At 44.7% G+C, this 21,836-nt stretch overlaps 1 protein-coding gene across 1 annotated transcript in view; it reads right to left on the bottom strand.

Moving 5' to 3' along the window:
* KIF26B (kinesin family member 26B) overlaps nucleotides 1-21,836 on the bottom strand; it is a 521,123-nt gene that overhangs the window by 263,583 nt on the left and 235,704 nt on the right. Inside the window, exon 4 of the mRNA XM_007458080.1 lies at nucleotides 12,625-12,791. Within this exon, the coding sequence (XP_007458142.1) occupies nucleotides 12,625-12,791 (167 nt within the window). The remainder of the gene's footprint in view (nucleotides 1-12,624; nucleotides 12,792-21,836) is intronic.

The following is a 21,836-nucleotide window of genomic DNA, read 5'->3' on the forward strand; positions in this document are numbered from 1 at the left end:
TTATTTTTTACTATCAGAATTATTTTTATCATTAATACTAGTACTTGGAATGATGATAACTCTGAGGCTACATAATCCCAGTTTCTTTTAAGTAGTTCATTCTTATGAGAAGCAGGACAGACCTAAGTTTTCAAGCATGGTTGATTCATTCTTTCAACATTCATGTACTGAGCTCCTACTCTGTACCAGGCAGTGCTAGATGCAATAAGGGGATTAGACACAGTTCCTGTTCTCTTGAAATCTACACCTTAGTAACCAGACAGAAGGAAAAGAAAAAGTCATTATGTCCACTTCAGAGGCAAGAAAATTAAAATCCCATCTTCAGGGACATCTCTCAGTTATGAAAAGCAGACACTTCAGTGAGATCTCTTTATGCTTCAGTTCTACCTATTTCCCACCAAATTATTATAACAGTACCCCCTAAATTCCGCCTTCCTATACCCTCAATAAGGAGTCAGTTTCTTAGTCAATATACAATGCCACAGACACGATTTGTGTTTTCATCTAGGATAGGATTCCTCAGCACACCGAGCCTCTACCCAATACCACATAAGATAATACATCTTTAGTTTCTGTAATGTCTTCCACATGATTTTATCCCCAAATGCTTTACACACTTCACTAAGACAGCTATAGAATTAAAATAATAAATCAAAGCACAGGACAGAAAGCAAAGAGGTTTATTCAAGGGAGGAAAAGACAGCTTTTCAATGAGACAGGAGAAAAGATGGAGAGCCCTGCTTCATTGTGCTAGACCTACAACTCATAAGTCTTTCCTGTGCTTTAACTCTTTCTTTGGTTTCCTGTCCCAGGCAGCACCTCTTGTCCCGACTCTACACATCCTCCTCTTGAAAAGACAACCAGGTACTTATATTTTAATGTGAATCTCAATTTCCCAACCATGCCTTTTTCCATGCTTTGTGACAATGTTATCTCCCCCAAACATCCTAGATTTAAAAGAATAATTTAATTCCTAAGCAGGCAGTTTGAATTTAGTGGGAAAAAAATGTAAGCTTCTCAAAAGAAATTCAGTGGAAGGCAACCTGGACACTTAGCTGCCCATCTCCCTTTGAGTCTGAGATTCATTCATTCAACAGATATTCATAAGACAACAGGTATTATGTGGGAAGATGGATGCAGAGCCAGAATAGCTGTAATATTAAGTAGGGAGGTCAGGGAAGGCCTTGCCATTAAGTGGCATTTGAGCAAAGATCTGAAGGAAGGAAGGGTCGAGCCAAGCAGATACCTGGAGAAAGAGCAGAGGAAACAGAAAGCAAAGTCTGTGAGGAAGGAATGGTCTTGGCACTTTCTGAGGAAAAGCAAGGAGGTCAGTGTGCCTGGGTCAGAGCAAACAAGAGGGAGAGTGATAGGGGAGCGTGTAGGGCAGATTGTAGAGAGACCCTGGCAAGCCCCTGGAAAACCTTTAACTTTTACTCTGAGTGAGACAGGAAGCAATATTTTAGTAACTAACAAAATTATTGGAATAGAGTAGTTGGTCAAAATGTTTCTCCCTTATACCTTCAGTGGTGTGCTCTGCATTCCTTCTCTACTATGGTCTCACTGATCATCCTTGTGTTGAGACTTCATGAATGCCCACCCATCACAACCTGTTTTGAGTTTGGAGGCAGGAGAGCATAGTAGTGATCTCGGAGAGGCAGCATTGAGAGCAGTGGCTTGAAGTGAGATCTTAGTTCCCTGCCCAGGAATTGGACTTGGGTAGCCTGGCTGAAAGTGAGGAATCCTAGCCGCTGGTCCACCAGTGGGTAGAGGCTAGAAGCAAAATCCCCCTGGCCCTTGCCCCCGTTGAAAAATGCATTTCTCAAGGAGGCAAAAACTGTAAAAACAGGGACAAAGCTTATTATCAGAGACACAGCACAAGTGGGAGAGCACACAGAGAAACAGTCTGTTTACTTAAGACAGAAGCAAGGCAGAGATGCATACCTGGAGAGCAAGGGTGTGGGCGTCCTCCCTAACTAGGAGGCAGTAAAGTCATCCATATAGGGCAGTTCTTCCGGGTCTTTGTTTACCTTTGGCCAATTATCTGGTTTCTCTTTCCACACCTGATCTGCCTTAGGACCCTCTCCAACGTGCATGTGCAGCTTTTTTCCAAGATGGATTCCAGGCCAGAGGCCTAGGGGACAGCCTTGGCATCACCTATTCTGGGGAGGTGCCCCCTCCTTTTTGACCCCTCAAGGAGGCTTTCTGCACATGTGCAGTGTCTCCCTTGCCCCACGGTTGAGGAATATATGAACTCCTGATCCTTTATTCAAACAAGGCTTAGTCCCTCTCTGTTCCTGCTGGGACTGTTATCTTAAAGTGTCCTCAGGAGACAAAGCTTGGCTATTTACTCTGTTGCTGTTGGTTATTTCTAGTTCCAAGTGCAAACAGGAGGCTGACTGTAAATGCCTAACCTGGAGCCCACCTATCTCCTGCCTCAGTAGCTAAGAGCATCTGTTCATCCATTCAACAGACATTTCCTAGGTACTCTTTTAGGCACTAGGGGTTCAGCCAAGAATAAAGAGACCAATATCTCTCCCCTTACGGAGCTTACATTCTGGCTCATGAGCTCTGGAACCAGGTGGCCTGGCTCAAGCACCTACTCATCTCCTTCTAGCGGTCTGACCATGATCGAGTTACCTCACCAATCTGTGCTTCGGTTTCCACATCTAAACAATGGGATGATAAGAGGGCCAACTCATGGGGGCTTCTGAAGTTTAAACTCGTGTGAAGAACTCAGAGTAGTGTGTGGCACATAGGAAACCCTCAATAAATGTAGGCTATTATTTTTAAATGAGTAAGTACTGAAGAAAGGAACAAGTAACAGAGGTATTGCCACAGGGCAGGGGCAGAAGTGCAGTCAAGGAAACATTTTATCAAATATATAGTAGATAAAATTGTATCCTTTCTCCATCCATCTTCTCATTCAGGACACAGGTCGTTCCATTGTTCTTTTCGTTTGTTTTATTTTGTTTTGTTTTGCTTTTTTTGCGGTCCGCGGGCCTCTCACCATTGTGGCCTCTCCCGTTGCGGAGCACAGGCTCCGGACGCACAGGACAGGCGGCCATGGCTCACGGGCCCAGCCGCTCCGCGGCATGTGGGATCTTCCCGGACTGGGACACGAACCCGCGTCCCCTGCATCGGCAGGCAGACTCTCAACCACTGTTTGCGGTACGCGGGCCTCTCACTGTTGTGGCCTCTCCCGTTGCGGAGCACAGGCTCCGGACGCACAGGCTCAGCGGCCATGGCTCACGGGCCCAGCCGCTCCGCGGCATGTGGGATCTTCCCGGACTGGGACACGAACCCGCGTCCCCTGCATCGGCAGGCAGACTCTCAACCACTGCACCACAAGGGAAGCCCTATTGTTCTTTTTGAATCGACTCCGTGCCACCATATCTTCCCTCTTCAGCCCCCAATTCAAATGATGAAGGTATTAACAAAGAGAGTGAATATTTCCCTCTTTTACTTCTATTTTATTTACTGTTTTGATTCATTTTCACTGTCAGTGTCATGGCAGACTTCCAGCTCCCACACTGCAGTCACCACCAAGCTATATGGTCATAGAATTCTTAATGGCTCCTCCTTTTCTTCCTTTTGTTTTCTTTCTTACTGTTTGAGAGTTTTTCTAGGGCTATAAAACTACAAAAAGAAACCCTTCAAAAGATTTACAAGTGTGTAGTCAGCTAACTGGAGGTCCACAGGAGAGGGCAGAGTTTCTCTCTCTGCTGGTCACTGATGTTTTCAATCACCAGTGACACCTGGTTCTTTCCAGGTAAGGCTTCAAGAGCCAGCTGTGATCTTCGGCCCCCCTGTGATGGCAGTTTTGCTCTCCGAGGCGTGATGTCTGATCTTTACAATTGCCATGGAGGTCCTAGGTAGTCATTAGGCCGGATTACAAAGTGGCATGTAAACACACTGTAAAGGTACGCACAACACAAGTCACCCACTCTAAAGGGAATGTTGAGAATTCACTGGATTTCCCACCGAGGGTAGAATTCCATCCTTGTCATAGCAAATGCCATCTTAACGTCATCTCTAGGATTTAGATGATGTTTACAAAGAACTATCACATTTTCATTTAATCCTCACTATAATCCTATGAAGTAGATAGGATGATCTCTGTTTAACAGGAGAAACTGAGGCTTCGCGAGATTTAAGTTACTTGCCTAAAGTCAGAATGTCAGTGGCAGGCGGTGGATGCATCCACAAGCCACTCCATCTTTCTGTTTGCTTTATCCAGTACACTTCTTCCCCTTCCCTCACCCTGGCATCAGTAAAAAGGACATTAAAATTGTTCAGTAAGAACCAGAATGCCTAACCCTGAGAATATTCGACAAGAATCACCGGGATCCTTCAGGCTCAGTGGAACGGCTTTGCCTTCAAACATCCACACTAAGGTATGAACTGGATTTTCAACTGAGGCAAAGCTGTACAAATGAGTCCCAGATGTTGTGAGCTTATTGCCAGCACCCCAACTGGCCATCCGTCAAACAAAGGACTTAAGTTGGAAGATGCGCTATCTTACACATTCCCTGTAGCGGGAGATGGGAATGGGGCAGCAAACACTGCCCATTTTCTTTAGCAGAGATCACCAATTCAGAATGGCGTGGGCCGAGCCATGAGTGCCATTTCTATTATGGTCTGCACACCCCAAAACAGGGGTTTTGGGGTTGCCGGGGTAGGGTACTGGCTGTTAGGGTCTTATATTTAAAGTGTTTGAGGATCTTTTTTGAACACAAAGGATCATAGTGTAGACATTGAATTATGGCCACTTTTTCTTCAGTGCTTTCTCTGTCTTTCATAAGCAATCAAGGGTTTATTTCTTCATGCAGCAAACACCAGAAACTATTTGCTGCGGCCCCTGAAATCTGACAGCACGAAATATACATTTGGCTCCTTTTTAGTATTTTCCTTTCATATTGCAACTGATGTGTGTTCAAGCGAAACTATTTTCATATAGTTACGATTCCTAAACATTCACTGCATCAATATACATGAGCAACAGTCCCTTCTTTTCTGAGAAGTCCATGGAGTCTTTTCTAAGAAAAGTAAAGCTATGACTTGCCAGGAATAAGTAAACAAGAAATTCAGAGGGTAGGGATTTGGTTTCCACTTCAGGCCTTCAAAGATCGCTGCCCTGACACTGTTTAGCCCCCAGGGGAGACATGAGCCCAGACAGTGCCTTTGGGCAGTTGAGAAAAAGACATCCCTTTGGAATGGATGGAGCCCAGTGGGAGGCGTCTCAGCTCAGCCAGTAGAGTTTTGGCCAAACAGCAAATGGCACAATTATGCATGTCGGCCCTGACCACAGGTGTTCCCTACAAGGTTCAACGGCAGCCCCACTTCCATGGGAGCCATGGAAGAGGCAGACAGGGAGGTGGTGTGGGGAAGGTGGAGAGTAATGGGAGAAAAGGGGAAAGGGATAGACCCTAAGTCAGAAGGAGACCCTAGAAGGAGTAAGGAGACAAAGGTGCAGTCTTGGATGCAAACAAAACAGGAAAAATACAATAATCATATAAGAGAAATTCCACAATATGAGCTCCTCAAAGCCCCTAGTGTTTTTTGTTTTGTTTTGTAGAGATAACATTCTATTGTAACACACATGGCGCTGGAAATTAACTTCCAATCTGTAAAACTGGAGGCAGAAATTCTGCCCCATCTCTCCACAGAGAATCAGCAAATTAAGAGTTGGATCTGTGCATCCAGCTCCACGTTTCTCCCCCTAGATCACCTGAGACCAACTGCGGTGTGTTTAGGAGAGTTCTTCTCTGGTAATAATTGCTGGTGTATTTATAATGGGAAGATGTGAGCATCCCTAAGGGAACTGTACCTGATGGAAGAACAAAAGAACCATGAACAGTTTCACACTCCATCCTTCTTTGACTTAATAGGCTCCTCTCAACCAGCTACTACTGTTATGTGTCAGCATGCCCAGGGACTAAAGAAAGCCTTCACTGTGCAAGATTATATACGAAAAGCATCTGCTGTGACCAGCGAAAGGCACTATTTGAGTTGGCTGTCAGTGAGAGTGCGGAAATGGCTTTTAAGGAGGACCTTCTCTGTGGCAGCGGGAGCTGTGTGTACAGCAGCACGCGAGCACAGAGCACTCAGGAGCAGGTCCCACAAGAAGGCTGATGAACGGAGGGACCCGTCTGAGGGCAGGGCCTCGGAGCCGGGAGTTGGCCCTCTCAGCTCAGCTTAGCCCCTGATTCTGGACCCGAGCTGGTCTTGGTTTAATGTCACAGCAACCTCTGGCCTCAGAGGGATGCTGGTTAAATCAGTCATAAGACTCAACAGCATAACAGGGGCTTGGAGATGGCCGTCAGGTGATACAAGCAACGGTCTAATAACAAAGATGGAAGAAGTTGCACAAGAGGTGGAGATAGTCAGAAATATAATAACATCCCTAAGAAAAAAAAGAGTTTAGGCAAAAGGCAAAAAGTTAGCAGAAGGAAATGAGGGACAGCTTGCCAAGCGAGAGAGAGAAAACAGAGCAAGTGGACCACACAAAATCAATCTGAGGGCAGCCCAATATTGAGGTGAACATCAAAATTTACGCAGAAAATTCCAAACCCGGGAGCTATGTATTCTTAATCAACAGCGGAAAATTGTGCAAAGGTCAGAATCTTCAAGAAGAGAGTCAGTAAATAAAAAATAACCCTGTTACTGGAAAAAAAAAAAAGAACAGAGGAAAAAGAGAGGGAGAAGCTGTAACTAATGTGATGGATCCAATAATGAGCAAATGGACAGACAGTAAGGATTTGAAGGCGTTGAGTAACCCGAAGTAATCAAAACCTATGAAAACAGATTTAAAGGCATTTATTTACATTAAGAAAATAAAGAAATGAAAAAATAATAATGAAAAATGACCTTTATATAATTTTACTTGAAAATTTCATTTGAATTTGGTAAAAAGTTATGGTCTTACAAAGGATGTGAACTAAATGTAAAAGCTGCAAATAAATAACATTACAATAAGAAGTGGTGTCTGAAGACAGAACTGAAAACCCATGTGTTCACCAACTCCACAGAGATGGCAGCACCAGTTCTGCCAAACTTGAACTTGCCTTTGCAAAGCTCATGTGATCGCTGGCAATTTTCACTATTTTTCCCATACTTGCTCTGAATGTAGATTAAAATCCGCCAGAAGCTCATTTTCTCCATGGATTAAGACAACAACAATACGATTATCAATAAGGTTATTTGGGAAAGACCATCAATGCAAAGATAGGAGATCATCTGAAAGATTCACTTTATTTACCAGAGCTCCAGGCAATTCTATGCGTCATCCAGGATTTGTTCACAGCTCTTCAAATTAAAATGAGGATTTTACCACCTCAACCTACAAAGCTGAGGATTCATCCAAGAATTTTCATAGGGTTTCATGCACTTCATACTTTAAAGCACAAAGTACATAATTAAGTCAATCTCAACTATAGTCATCATATTGTACATTATATCCCTGGTACTTATTCATCTTATAACTGGAAGTTTGTGCCTTTGGACCACCTTCATCCAGTTCTCAAGTTAACACTGCTGTATGGTATGTTTGAAAGCTGTTAAGAGCGTAGATCCGAAGACTTCTCATCACAAGGGAAAAAATTTTTTTTCTTTTCCTTTTTTTTTTTTTTTTTTTTGTTTTTTTTTTTTTACCCAAAATTTCTCATACCAAGGGAAAAAATTTTTTTTTTTTTCCTTTTTTTTTTTTTTTTTTTGGTATCTTGTTTCTATATGAGATGATGGATGTTGGGTAAACCTATGTGGTAATCATTTCACAATACACGTAAATCAGATCATTATGCTGTACGCCTTAAACTTATACAGTAATATATGTCAGTTATAGCTCAATAAAACTGAAAAAACAGGATCATGACAGTTTTTTTTAAAAGTAAATCTTTATTCAAAGTGAATAGTCAACAAATGGGAAATCTAATGACACCTGACTTCAACACTTAATATTAACATGGGAATCATGCAAAAGAGATTCCCTCATTTGAAAAGTTCAAAGCATGATAATTAAGCAACTTGATGATCAGTTATGCCAATCTCTTTTTTTTGGTTAAGACTACTATTAATATTCTTAGTATTACTGTTACTATTTCACTGTTACTACTTTTTGCCAAAGGGGGAAAAACAAGTGTTTTTCCAAAAGCAGAGTACTGAAATTCTGAAGCAAAGGCAGTCCACCAAAATGCTGATATTTAAAGAAATAAAGAGGGAGGGACTTCGCTGGTGGTCCAGTGGTTAAGACTCCACGCTCCCGATGCAGGGGGCCTGGGTTCAATCCCTGGTCAGGGAACTAGAACCCACACGCCCCAACTAAGACCCGGCACGGCCAAATAAATAAATTAATTAAATAAAGAAATTCTGACTAAAGATATGTAGAAGGAAAGCAACTTGGGCTTCAATATTTTCTAAAGCAGCACTTCTCAAACTATCTGTGGTGAAGGAATCACTTTTTTGCTTTTATTTCTAATTACATTCAAACTATAAGACCTACTTTTTTATTTTTAGATTCAATAGGCATAAACTTACTCTGTCAACTTGCTACAGAAGTTTCTAAATGCTTCCTCTGAATTTCCACACTTATCACAGACCAGTAAGTGTCTGCTGTCCGCAAACCACACTGGGGGTAGCCCTGGTCCAAAGTATCACTGCTTATTCAGAACTGGAATTTTTATTTTATAGCTGTTGAATCTGAAATGCAACAACATCCACCCAGACCTCTACCCATAGCTCTGAAAAGTAAACACTTTAAAAGAAAGGCCTGTATCACAGAGAAAAGTGGACACCTGCAGCCCTCAACAAATCAGGGTTTTGTCGCTGTTTTGCTTATCTTCTCAAACTGATTGCAGGGCCCACTTACTTCATGGGTTTTATCAGCAATTATGATGGAAAAAGCCTGCTTAGCACAGAGAACAGCAACAAGGCTCACAGGTGAGAGGAAATGAGGATGGACTCCCCACCCTGCCACTTCCCAGCTGTGTAGCCTTGGGCTGGTGACCTGACTCAGGACACCTCTTTCTCTATCCATCAAACAGGGGAAATGGCAGGATCTACGTCCCAGGGTTACTCTCAGGATTAAGGGAGATTCTGCATATGAAGAGCTTAGTGCAGTGAGTGATACACACTGAGTGTTCAGTAGATGTCAGCCACATTGGCCACAAATTTGGCAAATGGCGCTGCTCCTATCTGCAATGAAATGATGCCCAGCACAGCTCTTGAGGGCTGGCCAGCCTGTCCTCACTTGGAGCTATGTGGAGTCCAGAGCCCTGCAGACTCATGGATGTGTTTCAATCACACAGTCAAGCAGCACGAGTTCAAAAGAGGTGAACACAGATCTGAGGGGCTGACCCTGCCCCCAAGCTCCTATGTGGAACGACTCTCCTGTCCTCCCACGAAAACCATAACCGCTAATGTGTTTCCAATTTTGGCCCCAGCAACAGATCCAGATTCCACCCTTCTTAAAAGCCACGCCTACCATCACCTCACACAGCTTTGCTTGAGCTGAAACAGAAAGCTCCTCTGACGTGACCTCAGTTTACTGTCTGACAACGTAACAGGGCTGCTTATGACTTCTCAGGGGGGCCTTTGGGGCCCCCCTGGGGCACTCTCTTGACAGTGCAGACCTTGAGCAGGTCACCCGACTTTGCTCTCAGCCCCCGTCCATGACAGGGAGGTTGTCAGTATGCTGCCACCCTCTCTGGGAGGCGTGACAGCCCAACCACTATGGACGAGAGCAGCAGGGCAAACCACGTAATGAGTGTGTGGGGGGATGAATATATATATATTCAGTCTCTAATATACATATGTAATTCTTTAAATATATATATATGGGGGGTTTTTTTCAAATTTTTCAGAACTTTATTTTTTTGACTTTTTTTTTAACATCTTTATTGGAGTATAATTGCTTTGCAATGGTGTGTTAGTTTCTGCCGTATAACAAAGTGAATCAGCTATACGTATACATATATCCCCATATCCCCTCCCTCTTGCGTCTCCCTCCCTCCCACCCTCCCTATCCCACCTCTCTAGGCGGTCACAAAGCACCGAGCTGATCTCCCTGTGCTATGCGGCTGCTTCCCACTAGCTAGCTGTTTTACATTTGGGAGTGTATATATGTCCATGCCACTCTCTCACTTCGTCCCAGCTTCCCCTTCCCCCTCCCCATGTCCTCATATATATGTGTGTGTTTTTAAAGAATTATTCTTTTTCTCATGGTACTTCCCCCCTCACTCTACACTGTAAAAGCTCTAAACACAAACCATGTAGGTTTTTTGTTTTTGTTTTTGTTTTTGCGGTACGCGGGCCTCTCACTGTTGTGGCCTCTCCCGCTGCGGAGCACAGGCTCCAGACGCACAGGCTCAGCAGTCGTGGCTCACGGGCCCAGCCGCTCTGCGGCACGTGGGATCTTCCCGGACCGGAGCACGAACCCGTGTCCTCTGCATCGGCAGGCGGACTCTCAACCACTGTGCCACCAGGGAAGCCCTTCCCTGATGTTTGTTTGCTTGTTTGTAAATCCTTCTCTGACCCACGTGAAAGCTGGCCTCCATACGTCATTTGTCCAGCACTCAGGCCTTCCTGGTCTATCCCATCTTGACATCCTCTCCCTGGCTTGGATGACACTGTTGGTTTTCCCCCAGCAGGGAACACTATTCTCCCAAAACACTGTCCATCAGGGATCATAGCACCTCTTATTTCTTCCTGCTTCAACTCCTTTTTCTGGGTTTTTTTTATGAGTCATTCAATCTGTAAAAATCTCTGGACATTTCAGTATTTCAGGAGATCAACCCCCATCTGAGCACTGAATGTTCTCTCCGGCAATGAAGCCAGGTAGTCACCCAATGCAAGCGTGATCTCCCTCAGTGATGCGGACCTCACTGTCTCCTGGGGCAGTTTGAATTGTAAGCGAGTTCTCTTTCATTCTGAGCTGAGAGATCTCTCTCTTTCGTCATGAGGTTTTATTCAGCCTTTGCCCACATACTCGGGTTTTCTATACAACCATCCAAACCCCTCTTTTACATGATGGCCCAAGAGACAGCTGAGGGCTCTCTTCTCCAGACTAAGCCTGCCAGGACTTGGCCTCCTAGTTCCTCACCACCTTAGTCACCTTCCTGTAGACATGCTCTAAAGGCCTACCTATGTCCCGGGATCTTCTGTGCTTGCGGCATTCCCTCATATTCTGTTCCATCTGTTTATTCTCTCCTTGAGTGGCATGGACATGACCTCCCAGTAAGCTTTCTCAGTGGTCCCAGACCACGTACACACAGAGCTAACACGATGGCCTCTGTTGTCAGGTGGCCACTACATACATATTTCCTGTTACTTCCCATACATTCAAGTTGGCCCAATTGTTCACAGGACAATAAACATGGCACCAAGGTACAACCAGAACCTCAAAGCCAGTCTTCCAACAAGCCCCGTGTGCTGCCTTTATTGTGTCTTAATCCAGGATGTCAGCCTCTGTTCCTCCTCTAACTCGTTCCTTTCCTAATCAGAGCCCCTTGCTCAGATTTGTGCTTTGGATGTTACCATTGCTAAGGATAACAGGAAAAGCCAAACAACGTTCCCTCTTACTGACACACTCGTTAAGTCCATAGTGAATTACCATTTGTATAGCACACACTTTATAATCATCTTATGTTAATCTTCAGAGCAACCCTGAGGAACAGGTATTATCCTCACATTTTATAGATGAGGACCCTGAGGCAGAGCTGGAACTCAAACCCAAGGGGTCTTCTGATTTCACATCTGACGTTATTTAGTCTATACCCTGCTTACTCAGAAGCTCACGAATCTTAGGTACAGAAAACGTTTTCTAAGGTTAAGCCCCAAGTATCAAGTAAAGAATGAGTCACAGAGGAAAACCCAGAGGAATCTGGTTTCTATTTCTGGCTTTGCTATAAACTACCTCACAGTTTAACTTTCCTGGTCCTCAGTTTCCTTATTCATAAAGTAAGGAGATCAAATTAGACAATCCCTGAAGTGCCTTGCTGCTCAGCTGTCCTATGTCTCCTGCCCTGTCTCTGCCGTGTTGCTAAAATTAGGCCGAAAACATTGTTGAAATACCTTTCTTTTTTGTTTCTCAGGGTTTTTTTTAAGTTTCTGAAATTAGCTGGATAGTTGACAACTACCCAGCTAGTCTGTCAAGAAGGAAGAAAATTGCCATCTATTTAATAGCCAAATTTTAAGCAGTTCATTTTCTGTAATGAGAAGAGATATCTGGAAACACCAGCCATGGGGCTGCACCCACAAAAGTCCTCCTCCTGTGGAGACCATCTGTAGAGCCACGTATTCCCAGAGCAGAGGTTCTCAAGCCAGGCGACGTTTGGCAACGTCTGGACACATTTTGGGTTGTCACAACCGGGGAAGGTGTCACAGGAATCTGGCGAGTAGAGGCCAAGGATGCTGCTAAACATCCTATACGCACAGGACAGTCCCCCTGAACAGAGAGTTATCTGGTCCCAGATGTCAACGGGCTGAGGTTGAGAAACCCTGTCTTAAAGAGTGAAGTCAAAGAACAGCCCCAAACTCTTCCCAGTGTTTTAGCTAAACTGGTCCACGTTGAGAGGCTAACCGGGTGGGCTCACCTGAAAGAACCGAGGGTCTGGACACCTCCTCTCTTACCTGGCAAAGAAGGACGCGGCCACCGAGGTGCCCGCGGAGGTCTCGCTGGCCACGCAGGAGGCTTGTGAGGCCGGGACGCTGCAGGCCGAAGGCTTGTCTGCATTGTAGCGATTCAGCGCCGCCTCTGTCAGGCCCTCCCGGCCAGGCTCTGTCATCAGCTGGGAGATCTGGCAAGGAACACAGAGATCGAGCTCATTACCTGTGGCTCACGGCATTTCCTGACTACCACCGGTAGCGCCTCTGTTTTGGGGTCGGGGCCAGAGCGCGGGGCAGTGGGTGGTGAGGCTGGGAGGGAACACGTCCCCGAGTGCATTCAGTGACACGCGACATGGCCTCCTCTAAGGCCATTTTCCTGCATGTTAGCTAGAATACCTCCTCGCTTGCATTAAATATAATGGAATACAATTATGCCCTGATACTGTAAGTTTCAACTACTTCTGTGTCTCCCCTCCATTTGGAGGGGAGAGCAGAAGCCATTAACCACACTATCTGCAGCCCAAGACCAGACCAGTAGGACCAATTGGTGCTGGTTTCTTACTAGGAAGGCCCTAAAGGCTCTCAAATAGACAAGAGGGGCAAAGATATCATTTTTTTAAGGGAGAAGTGAACCTGCTAATGAACATAAGAAATTAAACAAAACACTACTTGTGTATTGTTGTTGTTTGCTGTAGGCAGTCAGCAAAGAGATGACTTAGAGAAGCTCATAAAAATAGATACAGCCCACCATGAATTACCAATTTTTTTTTTTTTTTTCTTGGAAGGTTTAGACCATTTCAACAGACTTAATTTTCCTACTGGTTCATTAAGATAAATGGCTTCCATTTTATTGGCAATAATTGCCTTTATAGCGCAAATTCTAGTGAATGGGGGCTGGGTCTATTTTGCATAAATGCACATAATATACTATGAAGAACCACACTTCTGGGCAAAGTAAGATACTGGTATAGAAATATACTTTCGGAAAGTGCTAATCCCATGACAAATATAATAATTATGCAGGCAAGTCCTAAGTGTGCTATTTTGAAAGCCTGTTACTTTGAAACTTCAGTCTACTTGCAAAAAGGAAAAACTGTTAGCTTTTTTTTTAAAAAAAGGAAACTTTAGTGTGTGGGGAAAAAAAAAAAAGTCTCCAGCCTCAGTTCAAACCTCTTAAATGCTGAGTGGACAATGTTTCTAATTGCCTAGAAAATACAAGCGCAATTAAGGCAAAGATCAGAAGAGTTTCCACTCTGTGCTGAACAGTCCAGAAGAGGCCAGTGAAAGAGTCCCGTTTGTTAACCTTTGAACATAAAACATTTGTACTTTTCATTATTAGAAGAATAGCAATCACTCTTGAGCCCCATGGACTTGAAACTTTGCTCTGCTTAAATTCATGCTCTGACTTGGAAAGCCTTGGCATTATCCAGCTGTAATTCTGCCAATACACACTTTCTTATTCTCATTCATTCAATGCATTGTAAGGAAACTCAACCCACATCAGAGAAACAGGAGAGGAAACAGCAAAAGTAGCCAATGGCCTGGAGGACGTTCCCTGCACTGGCAGGGGCTGCTTCCCAGGCAGAGGGCCTGTGTCACCTCTCTTTGGGCTTCCTCTGCAGCCCGTGGGGTGTGGGCTCCCCTCAACCAGCTACCACTCTCCCGGAGGAGTGAGGCATGCTGGAGGGGACGGCTGAAACAACCGGGGACCTGGCCGTGGGCACGCACACTGCTGTCACCACGAAATGGCATTTATGAAGCACCGGTGGTACATGATGCCATCCTGGACAGCGTCCCAAAACAAACCTCACCGTGAATTCCCTCCATCCCACAGCTCTCCACGCCAGAATGGGGTCTCAGGAGCGACGTGGGGCCGACCCTCCTTGATCATCCTTGTGACAAAACTAACACCTACCCCAACCCTGTGTTCCCTAGGCGAACCCCCACCCTTGGAAGCAGACCACCTACGCAGCAGCATTCACTCTTCCCCTGGTTCCGAATCTTATTTCAGGGCAGTGGCCTTTCCTACCAGCGGGCGGCCTCCCCACACTTCAAAAGCAAGTCTCTCTAAGAGGGGCCTGCTTTTTTGCTGCTAGCTATAATGAAGGCTCTGTTCTGTAAGAATCTGCCCGGAAGACTTGGCTTCTCCAAAGGGCGAGGGGATGAGCTCGCCGAGAACCCCAAGCCCCTCTCCAGTCACGCAGCGGCCCCTACCCTTGGTTCCCAGGCCAGGTGGGCAGCACGTGAGATGTGCTAAGGTGTGTGTGAGATGGGGCTAAGGGGTGTGCTGTCGTGGTCGGTTCCCCCCAGGGCCCTCACTGCAGTCCTGCAGAAGCTGGATTCTAAGAGACCGAGGGTCAGAAACCTGGGGCTGCTTCCCCAGGGGAAAGCAGCTAGGAAGCAGGGGCCAAGACTGGACCCAGATTCGTTGGATTCTGTGACATTTTCACTCTGCCCTCCCCGACCCCAGTCCAACCCTCATTCCCGCTTTAACTGTCCCCTCAAGGCGGCTCTAGTGGCCCCCTCCCCGCAATCCACTGTAAGAGAAAACGCCCAAACAGCAGGAGTTCCCGGAAACCTTAGCTTCACTGCACAATCTGCAATCAGGAGCCTTCTCTGTAGAGGACTGTGGTTTACCTCTGCTTTTCAGACTGTTCTGACTTAATTTTTTCTCTCACGATACTGTGAAAGCTACAAGACTCTTCGTGGGAAAATTCAAACACCTCAATCTCTTCATCTAACACATTTGAAAAGCGTAAAGTTCTGGGGGAAAGGATTCGTTATCTTGATTATGTGTGTATGTCATAGTCTAGAAGCAGCAGCTGAAAACTTGCCAGGGGGTCCCAATCACTAACTTTGGGGAGACTAGATTTTCACCACAGGATTTCGTTTGCTTTAGTTCTGATTAAAACCTGCTGTTAGCTCTCCATCTCTGTTACACCGATGGTTTCACTAAAGCAACAAGTATCTGTGACTTTCAAAACACCACATCACATCCCGAGGGTGGTGGTCACTGAAACACAGGATGGCAGTAAAGGAATCAGGCACAGGGAGCAGGGGGCGCCTGTGTGTTTGCACACGTGTGTGCTTGTTGACGTGGGGTCTTCAGTGCTCATGGGAGTCCCCGCTACCGTTCGTGTGCACAGGGAGCTGCCTCTCACAGACCTCACAGATAAAGCCGCTCGCTCACCAAGTTGTCATCCTAGGCAAGATTCATGTCTTTCAACCACATTTACATTTTTGCACTGATACCTTAATATGAGGAGCCATATACTTGTTCACAAAGAAATCTCGAATCTTAAATTCAGTTATGATCTTGACCACAGAATCAAGACAAAAGATGTTTGGCTCTTATCAACCAAGGTTGCTTTCACACGGCAAATCGCAATCTATAAGCCATTGACCTTTAACTTCTCCACTGATGGGAAGGACTCTGAGAGCTTCCAGAGTGTGACAACTTGTGGGCTCATCTTAAATGGCATTATTGACCCAGAAAGCCACCTCCCTTGGACTCTGCCGAGGCAGCAGGGAACACCAACAGTATCCATTTCCTGTGCAGAAACTTCTAAGGACAGCAGATGCATCCCACTCAGTCTTTATATTTAATGGCATTATGACCCCAAATCCCAGAAAATAACACATAAAGCATTTTCTGTTAGGCAATTTGTATCTCACTGTTTTGGGATATCTCCTTTATTGTTATTGCTACTTACACTGTTACTTAATATTTTTATATGTTTTGCAAACAGTGGTGCTCAGTAAATATTTTTGATGTGTGTTAGCACAGAGCAACTCACAACTATCCTGAAAAAGACCAGACACAACTAACGTCAACCCTTGGTATTGTCTATGCTGTCAGTGGTTGCACTCTTAGGGAATGAGGACAGCAGAATACAATTTCAAAAAGCCTATGTAAAATATAAACGAGGTAAGCAAATCTGCAAAGGACAAGATCAACAAATGCATCCCCAAACCAAAGATAAACGGTTACAGCTGATCATGCAGACCCTGCATTTCAGTCACAGGGTAACAGAAAGCTGGTGGCGGTACACAGAACAGCATCTTCCTCTAATAATCACACTGCAGTGAGATGGGCCCCCATTAACTTATTTGGTCTTTGCTCCTATCAGAGAGTAGGGGGGAGAGGAAATTTTCCATCCTTTTCTGTATATGAGTCCTCGCTTGCACTGCAGGAATATGTGTCAATCCCCACTTGAGTCACTTCTGGGGCTCGCTCTAACAGCATCTGGCCCCTTCCCCCCACTCCCCTAAAGGATCCCCCTGGGGAGCAGCTGCCCTTTGTGACCCAGGGACGGAGCAGCACAGAGGATTCTTGGAACAGCCATGGGCGCGTGTCTCTTACCTCTGTACCCCTCCTTCTGGGGACCAAAATGCTTCATTTTATGAGCTATGTTCATTCGATCCCGGCAGGCAAAGAAACAAGAGGGATGCCCCACTCAGGAGGGAAGCACCTGCGATGTCTCCGAAGCCAGAACGATCTCCTCTTCTGCAGCGTCTGTGCTGGCCTCAGCCCTCCCTAAGGTGTTCCACTGCACTCTTTTCGTGTCAGTGCTTTCTGCCTCTGAGCGACTGGGCAAACTTGATCTCATTTCAACTTTCATCTCACCCTGCCTGTCTGTTCTCCACCTGGAAACCAGACCTACCCAGAACTGAAGTGATGCATTGCAAAGGTGGCTCCCGTGCCGTGCGCAGTGGTAGTAAGCGCCTTTCCTAAGCAGGATTTGTAAAAGGGCCAGAGCTCACATGGCAACACAGTGTTTGCTTAGAAGTCTCAGCAGACATTGCAGCAAGTTAACTACTACTGGCTCTCTTTGCCTGAAGAAAAGCTACTGAAAACTAGAACAATAAAATATGTTTTCCACTAATCTCATCTAAAGATATTTTAACAAAAACAGAACAAAACAAACAAAGAACCAGAAGGACAAATAGTGTATGATTCCATTTATATGAGGCACCTGGAGTAGTTAGATTCATAGAGACAGAAGGTAGAATGGTGGTTGCCAGAGGCCTAGGGAGGAAGACATGCGGAATTACTGTTTAACGGGTACATAGTTTCAGTTTGGGAAGATGGGCAAGCTCTGGAGATGGATGGTGGTGATGGTTGCACCACACATGAATATACTTAATGCTACAGAACTAATGGTAAATTTAAAATGGTTAAAATGGTAAATTTTATATCGTACATTTTACCACAATTTAAAAAAAACTTAGAATAAAGAGCACCGGGGGACTGCTGACTAAAGGGACAGCCCAAGATCCACTCACTGAAAGGACTAAGAAAAAGCACTTGGACAGAAACCAAAGCTGTAAGGACAGTACTCCTCTTATTTTAAAATACAGCCCCATAATCATGATAATAACTCCAGGGTCAAACTCAATTATCTGGTTGTATCTGAAAGTTCAGAGCTCCTAATGCAATACCTGGCACATAACAGGTGCTCTAAATATTTCTAGAATTGCTTGAATAAGTAGCTCAAGGGTTAGAAATTGTTCTGGTGCACAGGCCACTCTCCTGGAACAAAGCAGAGGTGGTGAGATTTGACCTCCATGTGAAACTCACCTAAGGGACAAAAGATTCTCTGTTCAGAAACATCAAGGGGGAAATTTTAGGTTATGTATATTTTACCACAATAAAAAAAAAGAAACAAAAGAGAAACGCCACAACACCAGAGTTGATCCCCTTCAGCTTGTCCCAGGTGGCCTGCGCCTGCTTTGTCATTTTAGAGGGAGTCATGAGGACTCTGGGTGTCGAGGCCGAGTCAGAGAAGGGGGCCGAGTCCTCCAGGGACTATGACAGTGAGTTTGCAGGGTGGTCTCAGGACCCCACCAGCCTATGCCCGAAGCCTGCAGGAGATGCAGTGAGCCAGAGCCCTCGATGAGGGAGCAGCGGGAAGCGGGGGAGACCAGGAAAGCTGGCAGGGGCTGGAGAAAGCCTCCACCGGAACTGGGCTCTTGGATTAAACCTCATTTGATTTCTGTACCAAGTCAAACGCCATCCTTCCTCAGCTTCCCTCATTCCTGCCATGTCACACCCGAGCAGTCAGTTAACATTTTTTCCATAATCTAGTGTTCTGGAACTGGGTTGATTCAGATCCTCTTCCGTGCCACTGTGACTTTTAGGCATTTAAATGCTCCGGTTAACCCTCCAGCCCTTGGCATGCTGTCCCCGGAGCACAGGCAATGCTGCCTTACTTGAACCTGGTCCCTGGCCTGGCCTAGTTCTCATGACTCACATGGGGCACAGATCACCTCTGAGATCCCGCGGCTACCTTGAGTCACACAGATATAGTCCTCCTGTGTTGTCCAGCTACCCCCCCCGCCCCCAGAGCCAGCACCAAGGGGCCATGATGGGATTCTTATGTCCCACGGCTGGGTGTTTGATTACCCTTATTATCTTAACTTGCTTTGGCTATAAATTTTATTAGCAGCCATAAAATTATCCATCCACACAGCTTTGACTCAGTGACCTCTTGCCACAGAGAATTCCACACACCGGTGCTCCCGGGGCAGAGGAGAGCTGCCTTTTCCTCACCCTGGATTTACAGCCTCACCTTCATCAGGGTTCCGCCCTGTATGATGAGTCAGCAAACAGAGGAGGCTGCTGTGTTTCATGATACCCATTATCAGGGCTTAAATCTGGCCCCCGCAGAGCACATGACTGTCTTCTTTTATTCTTTGTGTCGCTAGAAGGTAAAGGGGCAGGGCCACCCAAATGCTTTAGAAAAGACTGAGGTGCAGGGCACAACAAAGGGCCAGCTGCATTTCTGTTTCGGATTCTTCCCTTAGATTTCTTTTTTGCTTTTAATTTTTATTGGAGTATAGTTGCTTTACAATGTTGTGTTAGTTCCTGCTGTACAGCAAAGTGAATCAGCTCTACGTATACATATATATATCCCCTCTTTTTTGGATTTCCTTCCCATTTAGGTCACCACAGAGCATTGAGTAGAGTCCCCTGTGCTATACAGTAGGTTCTCGTTAGTTATCTATTTTATACATAGTATCAATCGTGTATATATGTCAATCCCAATCTTTCAATTCAACCCACCACCCCTTTTCCCCCTTGGTATCCATACGTTTGTTCTCTATGTCTGTGTCTCTATTTCTGCTTTGTAAATAAGATTGTCTATACCAAGTTTTTCAGATTCCACATACGTGCGTTAATATACGATATTTGTTTTTCTCTTTCTGACTTACTTCACTCTGTATGACAGTCTCTAGGTCCATCCACATCTCTACAAATGACCCAGTTTCATTCCTTTTTATGGCTGAGTAATATTCCATTGTATATATGTAGCACATCTTTTTATCCATTCATCTGTCGATGGACATTTAGGTTGCTTCCATGTCCTGGCTATTGTAAATAGTGCTGCAGTAAACATTGGGGTGCATGTGTCTTTTTGAATTATGTTTTTCTCAGGGTATGTGCCCAGTAGTAGGATTTCTGGGTCATATGGTAGTTCTATTTTTAGTTTTTTAAGGAATCTCCATACTGTTCTCCACAGTGGCTGTATCAATTTACAATCTCACCAGCAATGCAGGAGGGTTCCCTTTTCTCCACACCCTCTCCAGCATTTATTGTTTGTAGATTTTTTGATGATGGCCATTCTGACTGGTTTGAGGTCAGAACTACTCACTGTAGTTTTGACTTGCATTTCTCTAATAATTAGTGATGTTGGGCATCTTTTCATGTGCTTGTTGGCCATCTGTATGTCTTCTTTGGAGAAATGTCTATTTAGGCCTTCCACCGATTTTTTGATTGGGTTGTTTGTTTTTTTTGATATTGAGCTGCATGAGCTGTTTGTATATTTTGGAGATTAATCTTTTGTCAGTTGCTTCGTTTGCAAATATTTTCTCCCATTCTGAGGGCTGTCTTTTCGTCTTGTTTATGGTTTCCTTTGCTGTGCAAAAGCTTTTAAGTTTCATTAGGTCCCCCTGTTTATTTTTGTTTTTATTCTCATTACTCTAGGAGGTGGGTCAAAAAAGATCTTGCTGCGATTTATGTCAAAGAGTGTTCTTCCTATGTTTTCCTCTTAAGAGTTTTATAGTGTCTGGCCTTACATTTAGGTCTTTAATCCATCTCGAGTTTATTTTTGTGTATGGTGTTAGGGAGTGTTCTAATTTCAGTCTTTTACATGTAGCTGTCTAGTTTTCCCCGCACCACTTATTGAAGAGGTTGTCTTTGCTCCACTGTATATTTTTGCCTCCTTTGTCATAGATTAATTGACTATAGGTGCGTGGGTTTATCTCTGGGTTTTCTATCCTGTTCCACTGATCTATATTAGTTCTGTCTGAGATGTGCAGCTCAAGGCAGAGCTCAAATAGTCTTTTAAAGAATATCTTAAAACAAATAATAAAGTCTTACCATCAAGCTTGTAGTATTTCTACGTATAGATACATGTAGATAGGTTGACTGACAATACTTTTAATACTTAGTGCTCAAGTACGTTTTGTGGGGTGGTTTAGTGACACATTCAAAGACATACAATGATACCAGGTGTCTAGCTGACATGATGAGGTTAGTTTCAGCCTGAGAGAACATTGAGAAGTGACTTCAGGCATCCTCACAGGGCATCATCGTACTCATTATGGTTTTTGAGTCAGGGTCTGTTCTAAGAACTTTGTATATATGCTGCCATATTTAATCCTGACAGCAACCCTATGAACGAGGCACAACTGTCACCAAATAATAGCTTTAACTCTGTCTGTCACATGGGAAAAACCCTGGAGGAGGTATTGCCGCCAGGTTTCCTTTCGTTCCAGCCTTGAGTTTATCTTGCACTGATCACATCATCCAGAGAATGTACGGCTCTTCAACTGTGGCTGCCCCACTCAGAAAATGTGTTAACAGCCAAAGAGTTGATGAAGAGCAGAGAAAAGGATCATGTGAATAATTTCTCAATATGCACACAGGCTTGCTCTATCCAGTGTTTTATGATTTTTAGGATCAAATGAAAGCAAAATCAAATGGTCTGAATCTTGATGCAACCGATCTCACTTTCCATTTGCAACTAAGCAAATTCAGACTGAGTAGAGCAACCGTCATCAACCCAAGCCTGGCATCGGGGCTGGGCCCCAAGGTCAGCTCCGAAAATCTGGAAGAACTAAAGGATTTTTTCATGTCCTGAATCACGTGGGCTGCTCTTTTACTGGGGGAAGGTTACCATTGCACCCCACCCCAAACACTTCCAAGAGCCAGTGCCCTAGGAATGCCCTGA

The sequence above is a fragment of the Lipotes vexillifer genome, unplaced genomic scaffold (assembly GCF_000442215.2).
Source record: "Lipotes vexillifer unplaced genomic scaffold, Lipotes_vexillifer_v1.1 scaffold1315, whole genome shotgun sequence".
Classification (NCBI taxonomy): domain Eukaryota; kingdom Metazoa; phylum Chordata; class Mammalia; order Artiodactyla; family Lipotidae; genus Lipotes; species Lipotes vexillifer.